At 34.9% G+C, this 17,897-nt stretch overlaps 1 protein-coding gene across 1 annotated transcript in view; it reads right to left on the bottom strand.

Moving 5' to 3' along the window:
* Positions 1–2,987: 2,987 nt before the first annotated feature.
* Positions 2,988–17,897, bottom strand: part of Ap3b1 (adaptor related protein complex 3 subunit beta 1) — a 226,083-nt gene continuing 211,173 nt past the window's right edge. The window contains exons 26-27 of the mRNA XM_042690763.1: positions 15,460–15,598; positions 2,988–3,703 (exon numbers count right to left, since the gene is read on the bottom strand). Coding sequence (XP_042546697.1) covers positions 3,550–3,703; positions 15,460–15,598 — 293 coding nt within the window. The 3' untranslated portion in view covers positions 2,988–3,549. The remainder of the gene's footprint in view (positions 3,704–15,459; positions 15,599–17,897) is intronic.

Here is a 17,897-nt window from a genome sequence, read left to right as displayed (position 1 = left end):
ATTTGTCTAAGTTTATAATAAACACTATTGTAAATATGCTATCCTTGGTTCCTTCTTTTCTCCCCTCCTCCCTCTTTTCCTCTTTTTGTTCATCAAAACCCCCAGGAATATGGTGAAAATGATCACAAAAACTTTCTCTAAGTTAAGCAGAGCTTTTGCACTCAAGGCTAGTATTCTTGACTTGAGCTACATCTCCACTCTGCACTTTTTATGGTTAATTGGAGATAAAGAGCTTCACTGACTGTCCTGCCCAGGCTGGCTTTGAACCTCTATCCTCCAATCTCAGTCTCCTGAGTAGCAATGAGTACAGGTGTGAGCCACTGGCGGCACTCACCCATTTCATTTCTTTACTGCCAATTAATTACATTGCCAAGGTTTCTTGGGGGTAGGAAAGGAGGTGTAGAGCATCATCTTATATTTGACTATACCCCTGACCATGCATACACAGTCTTTAAAAAGAAAATACAGAGTCTCTAATAATTTTGTGTATCATACAGCTCTTTCCCTCTCCTATTCTTCCAAAAGAAGATTCTTCCTTCTTTTTAAAATTCCTATAAGGTCAGAGATTACAGAAAGGGAACAAAAATAATTATCTTAGATTTTCCTTTAGCTCAGTCTGAAATTTGCTATAAGAGCTATTCCTCAAGATTGGTATACATAAAATGTGCCATCAAGTGAACATTAAAATTTTAAAAAATGCCAAAATTAAAAAAATTCAACATTTACTAACTTGAGTCAATGAAATAACTTAAAAGGTAATCATGATTATGACAAAGTTAAAAAAATATGAGGCAAAGAATTCTGAATCACTGTCAAACTTTAAATTTGGTCATTTTTCTGATTTCATTTACATGAAAACATTTTAATGATAAAGTATTGATGTTAAATTGATCTTAACTGGTAGTCTACATTATAATCAATATGTATCATTTTACTATTAGCTATAGATTTTATACTATACTATACTATAATTTTAAATCTAACAGCTGGCAGCTTAAAAAAAATTCAAAAGGAAATACAAATGGGTAACTTATTTTCAAAGATGAAGGCCCTGATTTAAGAAAAATAAAAACTTTTCTATCATACTTCCTTTTTTCCTGGAGACAATGAGTATAGTCTGTACAATATTTCAAGAAGTTCCTACTACAAATCCAAAGACAAAAAAGCCCCAAGAGCAAGGTTAATAATGGAAATGCCAATGGACTGCAATTAAAAGAGCTGTTTTTGGGTGTCAGTTTTACCACTGCATACAAAGCTGCAGGATGAGAACATAAAGGCTTCTATGGTAATACAGTCATGTGTCACTTGGCAACAGGTATAGGATCTCAGAAATGCCTCATTAGGCGATTTCATCACTGTGAGAACCTCATACAGTATCCTTCCTCAAACTAAGGTGGCTATAACCTCACTAGTCATATAGTCTTACAGAACCAAAGGTCATTATATGTACCAGAATGTTCCTCTCTTTACTCAAGGTCACTGATATATTTCAGGAACAAAAATTCTAGCAATCATGTTTACTCTTTCTAGTTCACAAGCTTGAAAATTAAAAAAAAAAATCCATATCCTGTTTCACTCTTCTTAATATATGTATGTTCCAAGAATTTAGTGAGAACTTGTCTCTAAAAAAACCACACGGGGCTGGGAAGGTGGCTCAGTGGTAGAGCGCTTGCCTTGCAAGCATGAGGCCCTGGGTTCAATTCCTCAGCACCACATAAGCAAAAAGAAAAAAGCTGGAAGTGGCACTATCGCTTAAGTAGTAGAGCACTAGCCTTGAGCTGAAGAGCTGAGGGACAGCGCCCAGGCCCAGAGTTCAGGCCCCACGACTGGACCAAAACAACAACAACAACAACAAAAAAAAAACAAAACAAAAAAAACCACGCCATTAGTTATGTGGACCTTAAAAAAGGGAAATGACTGGTATATATTATACCAAAGTCCATCACCTCATATCAGAAAGGCAAATAAGATTTCAACTGATTTTTTTAAAAAAGTATAAAGTGTTAGATGAAATTGGGCACTGGTGGCTCATGCCTATAATTCTAGCTACGTAGGAGACTGAGATCAGGAGCATTATGTTTCAAAACCAGCCATGGCAGGAAGTCCATGAGATTCCATATCCAATTAACCAACAAAATGTAGACTAGAAGTGTGGCTCAAGTGGCAGAGCACCACTCATGAACAAGCAAGCTGAGCATGAAGCTGAGATTAAGCCCTAGTACTTAGCAAAGAAAAAAAATTAAATGTATTTTTGACTATTCAGTACAATTATGAAAAAAATACTAACCTAAGATACTTACCTAAAAATACTTACCTAAGATAGCACATTACTATTCTATGGAAAGATGCTCATATAACTGATCATAAAACAAGCTGTTAACAGCTTCCATCAAAGTTAGGCAGTATGATTTGTAAAGGAAAAACAAAATTCAAAAATTGATACTGTAGGTATAATTGGTCACACAATCAGATCTCAACTAACAGACTAACACTGCACTTAAATAGATATTTTGCTTAATAAACATGAAAAAATTTGCTTTTGTTATTAAACACACTAATTTTTTCTTTGGAGCTAAATACTCTGTAGCACAGCTAGAAAATTTACCTGATTTAAAATTAGTTTTTCTTTCAGCAAATCCATTGCTTCTTTGTATAATATTAATTCAAGATACTTACTTTAGAATAAAGAAAGCTTGGCAAATGAACTTCTGGATTATAAAGTTTCTCATTAAAATGCAAAGACAAGGGCTGGGAAGTTGGCTCAGTGGTAGAGCGCTTGCCTTGCATGCCTGAGACCCTGGGTTCGATTCCTCAGCACTACATAAGCAAAAAGAAAAAAGCCGGAAGTGGTGCTGTGGCTCAAGTGGTAGAGCGCTAACCTTGAGCTGAAGAGCTGAGGGACAGCGACCAGGCCCAGAGTTCAGGCCCCACGACTGGACCCAAAAAAATAAAAAATAAAAAAAAATAAAATAAAATGCAAAGACAAATGGTGTTCATATGCTAGTTTATTCATCTTATTATTTGGGGATAACATGATGACAGCTGTCAATAACCAATTATAATACCAGAAAATTCAAAGAAAAAAATTTTGCAGACCATGCTTTTGCATTTAATTCTAAAAGGTATTATCTCATTTTCATATACCAGGCTGAAAGACAATTTAGACTATTTCTTTGCTAATTTTTGCTTACTGCTGAAGGAAAGATGGTTTCCAATATACTTTAAATACTTGATTCATATTCATCATTGATAGAAAAGAGAAGGAAGATAAGGAAGTAGGAAGACAGAGAAAATGCCACATGGATTCAAGAGTTGAGATAACTGACAGTAAAATATCTATCTGTTCTTTGGTTAGCAAAGTGAAGAGGGGAAAGTATTGCATACATGATAGATACACACTAGCATTCTAAAGCAGGAGACAAGAATGTCAAGAGTGTATTCTTCCCCCACTGCCAGATGGAAGGGCTATTATTATAAATGAAAGGCAGCAGTAGTGGATGCCAGGCACTTTTGTTGTGTGCCAGGTTCTGAAGTCCAGATGTAAGCAGGTTACCCCTGGGACAGGACAGGCTTCAGCTCCCGCAGCAGAACAGAACCAATCACAGTTTTCTCAGTGTTGATGATAAGCTGGGCTGTGGAGCCTTCCTTCAGTTCCACTGTGACCAGCATCAATGACCCACTGTGCACAGTTTTAGCTGCAAACCTAGAAGAAAAAAAGAAAAAAGAGAGAACTTTTATCAGGGCAGGGCAGGGAAGGGGGAGACAATATAAATTCAAATAGTTTGAAGTAACTCTTTTTTTTTTTTTTGTCTTGAATGAATTTATTGAGGGTTCCTTACTGCCAAAACCTCAAAGCCAGTTATTGAAAAATCAATAAGTTGTCTAGCCTATGCTTACCCTAAGCAGGTAGATGTAGTGTATTTAAAAAAAAAACACAAAAAACAGAATAAGAAAAAGAAGCCTATTTAAATTATTTCTGAACCATAGCTGCATGTGGATAATTCTTCATTATGGAAGATTTGGGAAGCACTCATTTACTTGGTGTTAAACATGTCTCTATGCACAGGCCCCATAAAATAAGCAAGTATATTTTTATTTTTAAAACATGTTAAGAACAGGTACCGCTCTCAAAGAGCTTGAAATTTTAATTCCTCATATGTGAAAATGATTATGCAAGAAGTTAGATAATTTTATGTACATTATAAAATTCTTACTCGTAAAGAATTCACTCATGTAAAAATATTCAAATTCCCTCTCTAATGCTAATGATATTAGACAAAATCACATGACAGTGAAGTACAACCTCACACTCTCTTCTCCCTAAATGTTTAGAACCTTAGATTCTTCTTTTTACTTTAGAATATAATGAAGAAACTTGAGGTCTAATGTGTTGTTAGTAAATTCCAAGACATGAAGAACCTGCTAATCGCAAGGAGTTAAAAGCAAACCTAGCCTTTTAAGCACTACAATTAAATTGCCTAAAGAGCAAACCCTGTAAGTCCTCCTAATCCATTCTGCTTGCACAGTTGAGCCCTCAGATGGAAGGAAGAGGATGAGAGCCTCCCTTGCCTCCATTTTCCACATGGAGCATGTCCCACATATTTTTGGGAGGAGGGAGTGTGATTGCAGGGATGACTGGAGAAGAACAAAGTTGCTGCACATGAGCTTTTGAAAACACTAACAAGTGCAAAGCAGGTCTGTGACCTGCTGTGACCCCACTTTGCAGGGCCAATCCCCTTTCCCCTTTCTGTATGACACGTGTCTGAATCTGAGCCATCTGCCTCAATTTGCGCAACATCTTCAGCCACAATGGCACCCAGTTAGCCCTGACAACAGCTCACAATACATAAAAATAAAACTGCGCTGACAGCACGCTGTGGACTATTCAAGAGCAAACCAACTGGTCAGTGTCTCATGTCTGACAATTAGCATGGGCCTTGCACAGAGCCTGCGGTGTCCTCAGGGATCTGTTTAATTACCATCAACATAAAAGAGGGAGTTTATCAGGAGACACTCAGAAAAACTTCACTCCTGACTTAATTAAAATATTAGCCACTTAAGCAGGAAGCAGATTCTCTTTAAATGAAAAGTAATTTCTTTTTTGGGTTAAAAAATGACATCAAGATCTTATAATATGTTAAATTCTTTAAAAAAATCCAAATGAAACATTTTTTTGGTCTAAATAGAATAATGAAAATCAGTTTTCAAACAGCAAGTAGAATAATGCAATAAAAGCAAAACAAATATGGTAATCTTATTCAATTAAAATATTAACCATACTTTGATGTTGTATTTTAAAGCATTACCCAGTAGGATGTCAAGAAAGTACATTTATAAAACTTTCTGCTCATCTATTTGTTACTGTTTTCAAACACACTGAAACTTGCAAGGACAAACCAACTGTAAATAACTAGTATGGGAACAAAACTCATACCAATGTTTCTACTGTAAACTGCTTACATCTGGACTTCAGATGTACAAATCTCACAAGAGATTAGCAACTGTGTACCTCAATTTCATCTTTAACAGAATACAAAGATCGTCAGCCTTCAAACATCCTCCCTTATCTGTCACTCTTTGCAGGTTTACTCATTTCTCTTGTCTAAAATTTTAGGGTTCTTCTGCTTTCATAGAAGAATACAGTTTCTGTATTTCTGTTAATGCCATCAAAGGATATGAGGGCACTATGTTCCCACAGATTTGGTCATTACACCTGCAATTCTTTCTGACAGGGTTGTAATTATGTCAACAATAGTCTCATTCGGCCTTTTATTTATTTAACACTTCTGCCTTGAGACCATAGAGAAGATTATGTCTGAATAGAAACACAGAGGCACTGTTTGAATTTCTGGGTTGAAAAGCCCCAAGGCACATTTTGTTTCTTTTGTATTAAAAACTTAAGAGTCAATGTTACCAATAATACAAACTAGGTAAAGATAATCATCAGTTTTGGTGTCAGTATGTTTACAGAGATTAAAATCAGAATATCAGATATGTTTCTGAAATCCTATTATTACAATACTATCTGTGCTATAATGATTAAAGGTACATTTTTCCACTGTAGTGGACTTACTAATAAGCAAGTCATCCTAGCAACAAAATCTAACTGGTGCAAAGCTTTCTAACTATTCTGGTGGGCATACCTGGTGGAAGCAGTGCTTTAAAGCAGACCAGGAGACCAGACACCCTGACAATCTCATTTCACAGTTCAAAAGGATGTATTTAATTGAAACACAGCAGGATTACAAATGATTTGTTTGGGTCCATGGAAAGTAAAAGTCACTCCCCAAAAGTTATTAATCATTTCACTTCTGAACAAGTAACGTTTTAGTATACCTTTAAAAAGACAGTTATAGAGAGTACTACCTAGTAAACCATAACCAGTAAGTTTCTGCATGTAAGAAATCTTGATTATAAATATTGATTTACTAAATTCAATGACATCAGAGCCTCTATACTTGGTCTCAAAAATTTCAGAAGCACAGAAGTTTTTGATCACTGTAATGATAATAACAGCTACTGCTTATTAAGTGTTTGCATGTGACTGATGGTCAGTTCTAAGTATGTCACTTGCATTATTTCATTTGACCATATTAGGCAGGTCACTAATGAGAAATGAAGAACTGGAGTCCATAGAAGCTGAGGTACTTGGTCAGGGACACAGAGCCAGTGAACAGTGAAGCAGGAATTCAAACCTAAGCACTGACTCCAGATCACACATGTTCTCTTAATATTAACGTTTGTTTTTATTAGTCAACAGATAAATTATGTTTTTCCTATTTATCTAATAAATATATAACTTATTTTTGTTCTATACACAAACTTGGAAGGAAAATTTTTTCCCTGCAAAATTTGCATGTTGATCTTTTTGTATTCTGTGACTCATGCATCTTGCTGTATTTTTATAATCCCTGCCCTCAAGATTAAAAAAAATTAAATAATAGCCACTCTCTCAAAAGCCACCAGTAATGAAAATTATAAAAACCTTTTTGAATGGAGCTATAACCTGGGAGGGGCTGGTGGAAGGCCAATCAACCTCGAAATCCAGATGCACCAAAAATGAGAACAAATACACGGATGACAGTTAAAGATGTACTGCCTATGTATGATAGGTTCCACGTTGTTATAAGGCTACCACCTAGATATTTTTCTTTAAGTTTTCATTTCATTCTACCACTAAGCACTTGCTATCTTATAGTCATCATCTGAGAAGGTGAAAGTATTTAGATAGATCTATATGTCATCTTTATAAATGTCTATTATTTCTAATAACTAACATTAAATCTATTCAATTTTAAGATTTAGAACCAAAAAAACTAAGCAAATAAAATATATACATTTTTCTTAAAAGTATATTACCTTCAGAATATGAAGTTAATCAGATAACTTAAGTTACACTTCTTTTTAACTTGAAGAACTGTTTATGGGCCATAAATATTCTTTGTTAGAAGGAAAAGATGTCTTGCAACTCAATTGTTCTAACAAGTGAAATGCTAAAAGAACAGGAACATTAAAATACTTATCTGATAGGCTGTTATCAACCAGCAGAGTATTCACAAACATAAAATTTCTTACAATCAGATTTGCTACACTTAATGCAACAGCTCTAAGACATGCTTTTTCTTCTCTTGGATAGTCTTCCTGGTTTCTGATTTTTCTATTCTGAGTTCAATTTTCTTGTGCTTTCTGTTCTACTGGTTACCAGAAGCTGTGACAATGGCCCACTCAGGCTAAAACTTTTTTTTCCTCTTCTCTGTACATGAAGCCTTCAATTACTGCCTGCTGAAGCAGACAGAATCCTATTAGTAAGAAAGACGATCACAAGATGCACTGCCCTGCCCTAGCTGTATAAAAATAATTAGTCCAAAGTTGACAAATGTGTAATGAAGTCACACAATCATTATATGTAAGAAATACTGGTTTGAATAAGCCTCCTAAACATCAATACAAAGCATGGTGATTTGGAGCATTATCTTCAAAGGATTTAAAAATTATAAATCTTTATTGCCTTGATAATATTCAAACAGGCAGAGAATTTGGAAGTCCTGAAAAAATTCTATTTGTTGACTATAGAATATATTTTAAAGTGAAGCCCATTATACTACTGAATTCAGGGGAAAAAATTTATATGCGATTAAAGCTTAGAGAATTTATCCAAATGAATAGTTTCCCTCATTTAAAAAACTGCCTGACAATATTGTACTACTTTCTCTATCATTCAGATGAGAAGAGTTAACATAAAAAAAAAAGGACCACCACAATTTAGGACTCTCTACTTTCTATTCTAATTTTTATAAGGTATAAAAACATTACTTTTTACCCTAGCAGGTCAATGATGCAGTCTCTTTCTTTATATAAGAAAGTTAAAAAAAAATCTAAATGTACTTCCTCAAAGAAGACATAAAACATCCTTTGGAGCATTTCTGGTTTGTTTTTTGGGTGGAGTGAGATAGGGTTAACAAGAGAAAACCGAATGTAAAACAAACTATTTCATTCTCTTTGATTCCTTCCAAATTTTGTCAATCCAGAATACCTTTCTTTCATTTTTACAGAAAACAGTAATATATTCATATTAGCATAACTGTTGCATTATAAGATGTAATCTCAAAAATGGTGGAATTAAATAAGACAAATACAGAATGTTTTAAAGTGAAATTCAGCTGTGTAGTTGATTACTTTGGAAACAGCTATGTATTTTTTCTGTGTAAAAATTAACTGAAGCCTACATTTGTTTTTCAATGAAAGACTGATCAGTCTCTACAGTTCAGTCAGCTAAAAAGCAGTGCTGCCTCCTAGTGGATAATCACTAGCCTGAGAAAGAACTAGATTACTAAAAATGTTCTAAAACTCTTCAATTTTGCTGGAGCCTCAGAATTTTTCAGAGTGCCAGAAAGACCTAAGCCTGATGTTTTTATATCAATAGCTGTTTATACAAAATTTTGTTTTAGGATAGAAGTAGTAGGTTGGCAGTTGTCTCAGAGTTTATAGAAGCAGGGCACCAAGGTATCAAATGATATTTGCTAAATAAAAACTATTTTATATTATGATATTCCAAAAATACCCAGAATTTAAATCTCCTAGAATTACCAAGGGAAAAAATACAGAAAATATCATCTTAAGAGTCAAGTAATGTAAGAACTGAACAAAAGGAAATTTAGGCACTGCATAAAAAAGACTGAATTTGAATGTGTAACCCTCATATTAGCAAAATCCTTAACAAAGGTCCTCAAAAGATAGTGAAAGAAGAAGGCATAATGATATGTTTTAGGCTAGAAAAAGCACATATACTAGTATTTTCCCTATTAATATATACCCTAATAATCTTTAAGCAGCCTTATAACAATGAATAATTAGATGAGTTTAAGGCCTAGAAATGAAACAAGTTGTTGTATACTTAACTAAATAACAAAAATTTTATTTTAAACTTGAAATTGTCTTAATCTGTGCTGACAAAAGTTACCATGATTATTATGGATACACGTTCAAGTCACAGCACCAGATTTTCCTAATTAGTTAAGAACTTAAGTAACAACAGTAAAACATTTCTTCTACTAATATTGTTTTTATCCACAAGCTATGTATATTCAAAAGTTATAAGTGAAAAAAAAGAACAAATAAACAAATGCCATGATACTAATTAAGATATGAAGGGTGAGTGGGGAAGGAATATGACTGCTAAATATAAATTAATAATGAAACTTGCTCTAGATCTTATTAAGATCTAATGTAGAATCATGGAAGAGACAAGGCATCTGTCTTCACAGTGACATCTATCATTGTTCCCTTACATAGGTCCATTTTGAAATGGCAAGGTAAGTGTATGATATGAACTCTTTTCCATGATAATACTTACATACATGCCAGAATTTGTGAATATGGGTTAATACATAAAATGGTTGAGACTACTGAAAGATAAACATATACTTAGGGTCCGAGACTCGTGTACTATTGTAACTAATAAACTGTCTTGCAGCGGCAACTAAAAGAAAAAAAATCCCAATTAAGCAATTCACCTGGAGCTAGAAGTGCAGCTCCAGGGTAGAACTTGTGTTTAGCAAGCATAGGATTCTCTAAGCACAAACAAATGAACAAGCAAACAAACAAAAAAGCAAGCAAACTAACTATTTTTTAAGGGAAATAGATAAATATAGGAAAAATATTTTAAGATGTGCCATGAGACTATCATTAGCTCCCGATAATGCAAGTGCAGTCTAGCTGTGGACGTTAGAATATGTGCCTTAGAAACACTTAAGCATTGGCCAAAGGCAGCTTCTGGGACCCTGATCTACATGTGCTGAAGCTAAGCTAAGTTTTAGAGGTGATTCTTTACAGGAAATCTTCCATGTGATTCTTCACAGGAAAAAAAGTTAGAGGTTTTAGAACTACAGAATTTTAGTCTTCTGCTTTTTGGTGATTATAGTACTCAGCACTGTTACCAGGGAACAAGTAATACATTAAAAGCAATACTCCTCTGTTTCTACATCACTGAATATGAATCACCTTTTTAAATGCTACTGGATTTACCTCAGAGGATCACCATTTTTTTTCTATTCCTATATGAGCTGTTCTCTCTCATCTCCTCCTTTAGAACATATGAATTCTTGACCTTTTTTCCTCTGCAGTCCATTTATATACAGTGTAATGCTGACTATTCTGTCTTTTCATTTACTTTATTTATGGATTAGTTTGTTAGCACTTATATTACACCTTTTAAGACTTTTACAATGCATATCTCATATTTTTTAATATGAATAGCTAACACAATAAATGAAAATACTCAACTACCCATTTAATGTTTATTTCTGTGTCACTCCTTCCTAAGTGATAACTCCAATCTGGAAAGCAACAGGATGGCACCAAAAACCCTAAGGTAGAGCTCAGTAAATATGTTTTGTTCTCAGAGAGAAGCTTCCCAAACAGAAAGTATCTACACAGATAGGAAGCTAATAGTGAGTAATGAATGGTATGCTGTATGGCTTTCTGACTCTATCACTTGTTTAGAAAATAAATACTAAATCATGTAATCTAAGAGTAGATCTGCTTTTGTCAATTGATCTTTCCAATTGTTAACTATTTAGAAAAGGTTCTAAGTCTGTGAAGTAAATTCTTGTGTTTTTAAATTGACTTTTTCTTAATAGCAGCCATTTTCTGTTGATGTATTAGGAATATTTTCTATTAATCACCCAATTAAAATTCCTATTACATTATTATTACGTACCTTTGCATATTAACAAAGGTTCACTTCCTAAAATTTCTTATAATAAGTATCCTCCTATTCAGTATTTGATGTAAAAATATTGAATGTTTGGAGAATATCAGGAATAAGCTACTTTAATACTAAACAGTGGGAACTTATTCATTAAATGGTCAAGAAGAATATACTACCAGTAACTGCTACTTCATTTTAAATGAAAAGCACTAGCATAGATCCTATAAACAATTGTTTGTTCTCATTGCTATGAGCACAAAGGTATAGACAATGGTATATAGAGATAATAACAATGTGAATTATTTTAATATAGAAAATTATTATTACAACTATTATGGTATTTATGATTTGGAAACTTTCTAAAACTAAGAACATTATTAGAACTATACTTTATCAACAAAAGTAAATAAGCTACCTTCAATTAAGTTTGATGGGAACTAAGAAGAGAGTACAAAGTACTCTTAAGAAATGCCGGGCGCTGGTGGCTCATGCCTGGAATTCTAGCTACTCAGGAGGCTGAGATCTGAGGATTGTAGTTCAAAGTCAGCCCTGGCAAGAAAGTCCTTGCCCGTGAGACTCCTATCTCCAATAAACCACTAGAAAACCGGAAGTGGCCCTGTGGCTTAAGCGGTAGAGGGCTCGCCTTGAGCTAAAGAGTGCAAGGATAGCACCCAAGCCCAGAGTTCAAGCCCATGACTGACCCCCCCCCCCCCAAAAAAAAAAAGAAAGAAAGAAATTAAGAAATAAATAAATAAATATAGGGGACTGGGTGCCAGTGACTCACACCTCTAATCCTAGCTGCTCAGGAGGCTGAGATCTGAGGATCATGGTTCAAAGGCAGCCTGGGCAGGAAAGTCTGTGAGACTCTTATCTCCAATTAACCACCAGAAAACCAGAAGTGGTGCTCAAGTGGTAGAGTGCTCACCATGGAGGTGAAGAGCTCACATCCAGAGTTCAAATCCCATGAGACAAAAAATATAAACAAACAAACAAAAACCAAATAAATAAATGGGGCTGGGAATGTGGCTTAGTGGTAGAATGCTTGCCTAGCATGAATGGAGCCCTGGGTTTGATTCCTCAGTTTCATATAAACAGAAAAGGCCAGAAGTGCTGACGCTGTGGTTCAAGTAATAGAGTGCTAGCCTTGAGGAAAAGAAGATCAAGGATAGTGCCCAGGCCCTGAGTGGAAGCCTGAGGACTGGCAAAAAAAGAAATATAGGTATTCTATTCATGTTTGACTCTGTTTGAGCTCCTCCTCTAAATACAGAACCGAAAAAGCAGCCACTAATGATGGAGCTAGAAATTTATCAAGACACCTAACATATGTGTGAGGATCATGTATAGAAAGTTTGAGTCTGAATTCTAGAGTTAAACATAGATGGTTCTGAGTTATGTTTCTCCTCTGTATTAGCATAGATAATTAAGAATTAACTGTAGGAATTTTAATTTAAATAATTTAAATTGCTTGTATAGATATTAAGACATTCAGGCAAACTATGCAATAACAAGTATACAATTATGCTAGATGTCCTTTCTAGTCTAGTCTTCCAGTAGGGAAATGCTTTCATATTATCTAATAGTTTTGAGAACATCTTTTGAGTTTCTTCTCCTTTTCCTTTTTTTTTTTTTTATTGGTACAAAGTCTTGAATGCTAGGCCTTGCTTATTAATTTTTTTTTGGTCAAGGCTGGTGCAATACTACTTAAGTCACATCTTTACTATCAGCTTTTTGCTGGTTAACTGGATATAAAGAATCTTGAGGAAGACAAGAATCTAGGAAGACAAACCTTAATTCTCAGATCTCAGCCTCCTGAGTAGCTAGGATTATAGGTGTGTGAGCTACTGGTGCCTAGCTGAGGTTTTTTTTTTTTTTCCTTCTAAAGAACAAAAGATTGTTATTGTTTTTAAAAAAGTAAAAAATAAAACAACTGTCCTCCCTAATGACCTACATACTAAACAGAGACTAAACTACAAGTTCCAATATAAACAATGGCTTTCCTATGTTTTTTGTGCATTACGAAAAACAGCAAAACAAGACTGTAGGCTGAGATCTGAGGACTGTAATTCAAAGCCAGCCCAGGTAGCAAAGTCTGTGAGACTTTTATCTTCAATTGACCACCAGAACACCAGAGTAGTGCTGTGGCTCAAAGTGCTAGAGCACTAGTCTTGCACAAAAAAGTTCAGGGACAGTGCCCCAGCCCTGAGTTCAAGCCCCAGTACTGGCAAAAAAACCCAAACAAAAACAACAAAACAAGATTGTAGTGTTGAGGGATACCTGATACATCAGGTCAACTGTCATACTGAATAAGCCAAAAGTTGGAGTTGATGAATAAACATTTTGATGTTGTATTATTTCAATAATTCCAAGGATTTATAAATAAGGTAGCTTTTGAGTGAGAAAATCATATAGGGAAGCAAAGTATTTAAGTAGAAAAAACCCCAGAAAACTTAGATTAAATTCTTTTTTTTTTTTTTAACTTTTACTGAGAAAGCTTCTGCTTAATTTTTCCCATTTGAACAAAATTAACTGATAGGTAAGTTAAATTTACACGGTAATACCAGTATGATGACCATTCACTCTCCTAGGCATCTCTAAACAAACAGATGTGGAAATTAAAGCCCATAAGAAGAAATATTAGCTTGTCCCAATGATGATAGGGCTGGGCCTTACCACCCTGGTACTTTTTGCATATATACTTTTGGCTGTTCCTTAATTGAAAAAAAAAGTTTTTAAGGTCTATAGGGTAAAGATATTTTTAACAGCACAAGTACACCACAAAATCATTTGATGCAATGATTCCCTTTAGCCCGTAGAGTTGACTATGCAAAAATCATGTGGTTAAGTGATAAATCTTCATTTTAATTAAAAAATACTGGCACTAATAAGAATATAAAGAAAGCAAACATGATAATCATATTTGCAACTTGGATCTCATGCTTCTGATGCTTAGTGGTAAAGAAAGTTCTGGTCTGAAAAGAGAAGCTGTACTTAGTTCATGATAGTTGTCTAGCAACTCCCCATGAAGGCTTTCTTAGGGAACTTCTTTGCAAAGGAAGTTTATGTTGTATTTAAAACTTACTTTCAATTGGAAAAAAAAAAAAGGTGAGTCTAACTCCACTAATTTATAAAAAGTTCTTCAATTTTCAATTTTTTAACTACTTTCAATTAAGTATTGAAATTAATTTAGAATATCTAAAGATCTACTGGATCTGGCAAGAATAAAATAAAACCTCAACTGATTCATGGAAGGCATCCTTGACAAATTTACTAAGTCAGCCGGGCACTGGTGGCTCAAGTTTGTAATCCTAGCTACTCAGGAGGCTGGGATCTGAGGATCAAGGTCCAAGGCCAGCCTAGACTTTCCCTCAGGCAAGAAAGTCCATGTGACCCTCATTTCTTTTTTCCTTTTTTTTTTGGGGTCCGGTCGTGGGGCCTGAACTCTGGGCCTGAGCACTGTCCCTCCGCTCTTCAGCTCAAGGGTAGTACTCTACCACTTGAGCTACAGCGCCACTTCTGGCTTTTTTCTTATGTGGTGCTGAGGAATTGAACCCAGGGCCTCGACATGCAAGGCAAGTGCTCTACCACTGAGCCACCTTCCCAGCCCGACCCTCATTTCTAATTAACCACAAAAATATGAAAGAGATGTGAGTCAAGTGGAACAGTACAATAAGCCTTGGGAAAAAAAAAAAAAAAAAAAGCTCAGATCCGGCGCTGGTGACTCACGCCTATAATCCTAGCTACTCAGGAGGCTGAGATCTGAGAATCACGGTTCAAAGCCAGGGCAAGGAAAGTCCGTGAGACTTTTATCTCCAATAAACCACCAGAAAACCAGAAGTGGCGCTGTGGCTCAAGTGGTAGAGCGCTCCCCTTGGGCTGAAGAGCTGAGGATTAGCGCCCAAGCCCAGACTTCAAGCCCCATAACCAACCAACCAAAAAAAAAAAGCTCAGAGATGGTGCCCAGGTCCTGATTTCAAGCCTCAGGACTGGCACAAAAAAACAAGGTAAAACAACAACAACAAAAAAATTAGCAAGCTATATGAAAATGTGGATGTACTCTGTATTTCAGGAAACATCAAACCAATGTAATATTCTATAAAATGAAGAAGGGCTTTAACCCCAAACCCATCAACCAAATACTAACCAGAAAAAAAAAATGGGAGGTACATTCATGTTTACAGATTATTTTCAAAGAAAAAAGGAAATTAAAATTTATGTACTTGTACAAGTTCTCCTCATGAAATGAGACCTACCTGTGTATATTATCTTGGCCAGAAGGCACTGGGCCGACGTTGGCTACATTCACAACCTTTTGAAGGATCATGGAGGGAGTGAAATTCTGTGGTGCAGTGATGACCACAGCAGAGGTTTCATTCATTCCTGTTAGCATTCCTGCAAAAGCAAAAGAAGGCTTGGATTTACTGATTTCTTCATGAAAATCAATTTTAAGCTCAGAGCCAAAGTTCTACTTGGTAAAAATGTCTTCTTCCTATTATTATTATTATTTTCCATTCATTCAAAGATGACTACATATTGCTTTTGAAGATGAAGCAAAGTGATTCTAATAACTAGTATCATTACATGACGCACAGCTTCAATGTGACAAACTCCAAGTTTTTAAGGGACGCTTCAGGTTGCCTAATGAAAGGATCTGCCTAATTGTATCTGCCTAATGAAAAGAACTAGAATTGTTGAAAAGGGCACAAAATGAAATTTCCAAAGCAACAAGTTTGAAAACAGGAAAAAAAGTAAATCGAAAAAAAACATCCTAGAGACATTTCAAGTAGTATTTTAAAAAAGAAACCAGGTGAAGAACAATTATAACCAGAACACTATAGTTGACAAAGCCACACCATTAACACCAGAATCTCATATGAAGTGTTTGGGAAACAAATTCAACAGCAAACAGAACATTTGGAAAATATATTGAAGTTCAGTGCCAAGGATTTAATTAAATAAAACAAAATAACCACAATAAATGTCATATTTGGAGCTGTCACATAAGTCATGGACACCTTTTTTGAGATGTCTAAAACATATAATTTACAAAATTTATGAAAGTTGTAAAACTTGATAGCATGTATCCAAAGGACCCTGAGCCTTTAGGCCTTATGTATTTAATTATTTATTGCAAATGTAATCTGAAATTGTAAAAACTCCCTCTGATTAAGGATATGAAGACACTAAAGCCTCTCATTATAAAAAGATGCCACCAAACAAAAAATAGAACTATCTAGTAATAAGGAGCCGTTTTAACTAACTACTTTCAAACTCCAGAAACACTATGTTCTGTCTTAGGCTGCTTAACTTCAATATTAGGCGAAAGCTTTAAAAACAACACTCACAGTCAAGCATGGCTTTTAAGTAAAGCACAGTGGCTGACATAACACTGCTGAGAGATGTGTGTACTCATTTAGGATTTAAACCTTCTCCATTAAGCTCTATTGAAGAGCAACTGCTGAATAAATGAATGCAACTATGTTTATGTTAAAAGCCTGTTTCCCGCAGCATGTAATTAAAGGAAATGTTGTACAAAGCCAGTACTTTTGTCAAGCTCCTGTAAATGGAAAGATGGATAGCACTCAGAGAAGTGAATGCATTGCTTCATATTTAACCTTAACACTCTTGTCATTAATGGTTTGTCTAACTTGTTCTATAAAAGACAAGGTACTGCTCCATTGAAGTAAAATTAAAAAAATCAACTAAACCATGCTTTTCAGAACAGAAGATTCATTATCGTCAGCTAATGTATTGGCATAAAGCAAAGTAACATCCTATCAAGTAAGGCACACATTCAATCTGCCTTCCCACCCCCCTTTATTTTTAACTCATGCTGTTTTATTGTTATAGGCAATTTGTACCACTCAGCATGACAGTGTAAACTGAATCAAGATTAATTTACATGCAAAAGAACACTTAGGAGAGCAGCATGGTAAGCAAATGTATTGTCTCGATTGCTGAGGTGGAAAAAGAACCTGGAAAGAAAAAAAGGTGCTCTAATTAAGGGGCATCAAATATGATTGCTTGTGGTAGTTAAGGGCCAGAAAATAGTAAATGTCTGACCACTTAAAGAATTAGCATCTTGCTCGCTAGGAACCCATAAGATGGATGCATAAATCACAATAAAATTAAGTAAACATTTTAGGTTTCTTAAAGCAGAGGTTTTGTTAAATGAAAATATATCAGGTATTCTCAAATTAAGTAGGAGGAAAAATATGCCAAGGTACCATTAAAAGTTTCTGTTATATAAACATACTTTTCAAACATTGTATATAGCTTGCTCACACATAATACAGATAAAGTTACTGGGAAAATATTTAAAAATCATCAGACTGAAGAACTGGTAGTTTTATTAGAATTTGTCTAATTTTTGGTGAAGGTGTAGTACTGCACTTAATTTAGGTCAATCAACTGTAATTAACTACTAAACTAGCCAAGTAAAGTAAGAAAACTAATTTGAAAAGATTTTTCTGTGTTTTGGATTTGCAGGAAGAAAGTAAACAAAAGGCGGTATCCTGGAACAAACCATCAGCTTAAGCCTTTGAAATTAAAATAGAAGAAACAAAATTAAAAATTTAAATAAAAAGAAATTCTATGCTCTTTACAGTATTTAAAGGTCCTCAGAGACAGCTCATAACCAATTCTGCAGCACTTAAAACTCTCAATAAATAAACTATGCTTCATTTTAAGG

The sequence above is a fragment of the Dipodomys spectabilis genome, unplaced genomic scaffold (assembly GCF_019054845.1).
Source record: "Dipodomys spectabilis isolate Male_0828 unplaced genomic scaffold, ASM1905484v1 ptg000140l, whole genome shotgun sequence".
Classification (NCBI taxonomy): domain Eukaryota; kingdom Metazoa; phylum Chordata; class Mammalia; order Rodentia; family Heteromyidae; genus Dipodomys; species Dipodomys spectabilis.
Note: the sequence above shows the minus strand (reverse complement) of the source record. Positions and strands in the feature narration are given on the sequence as shown.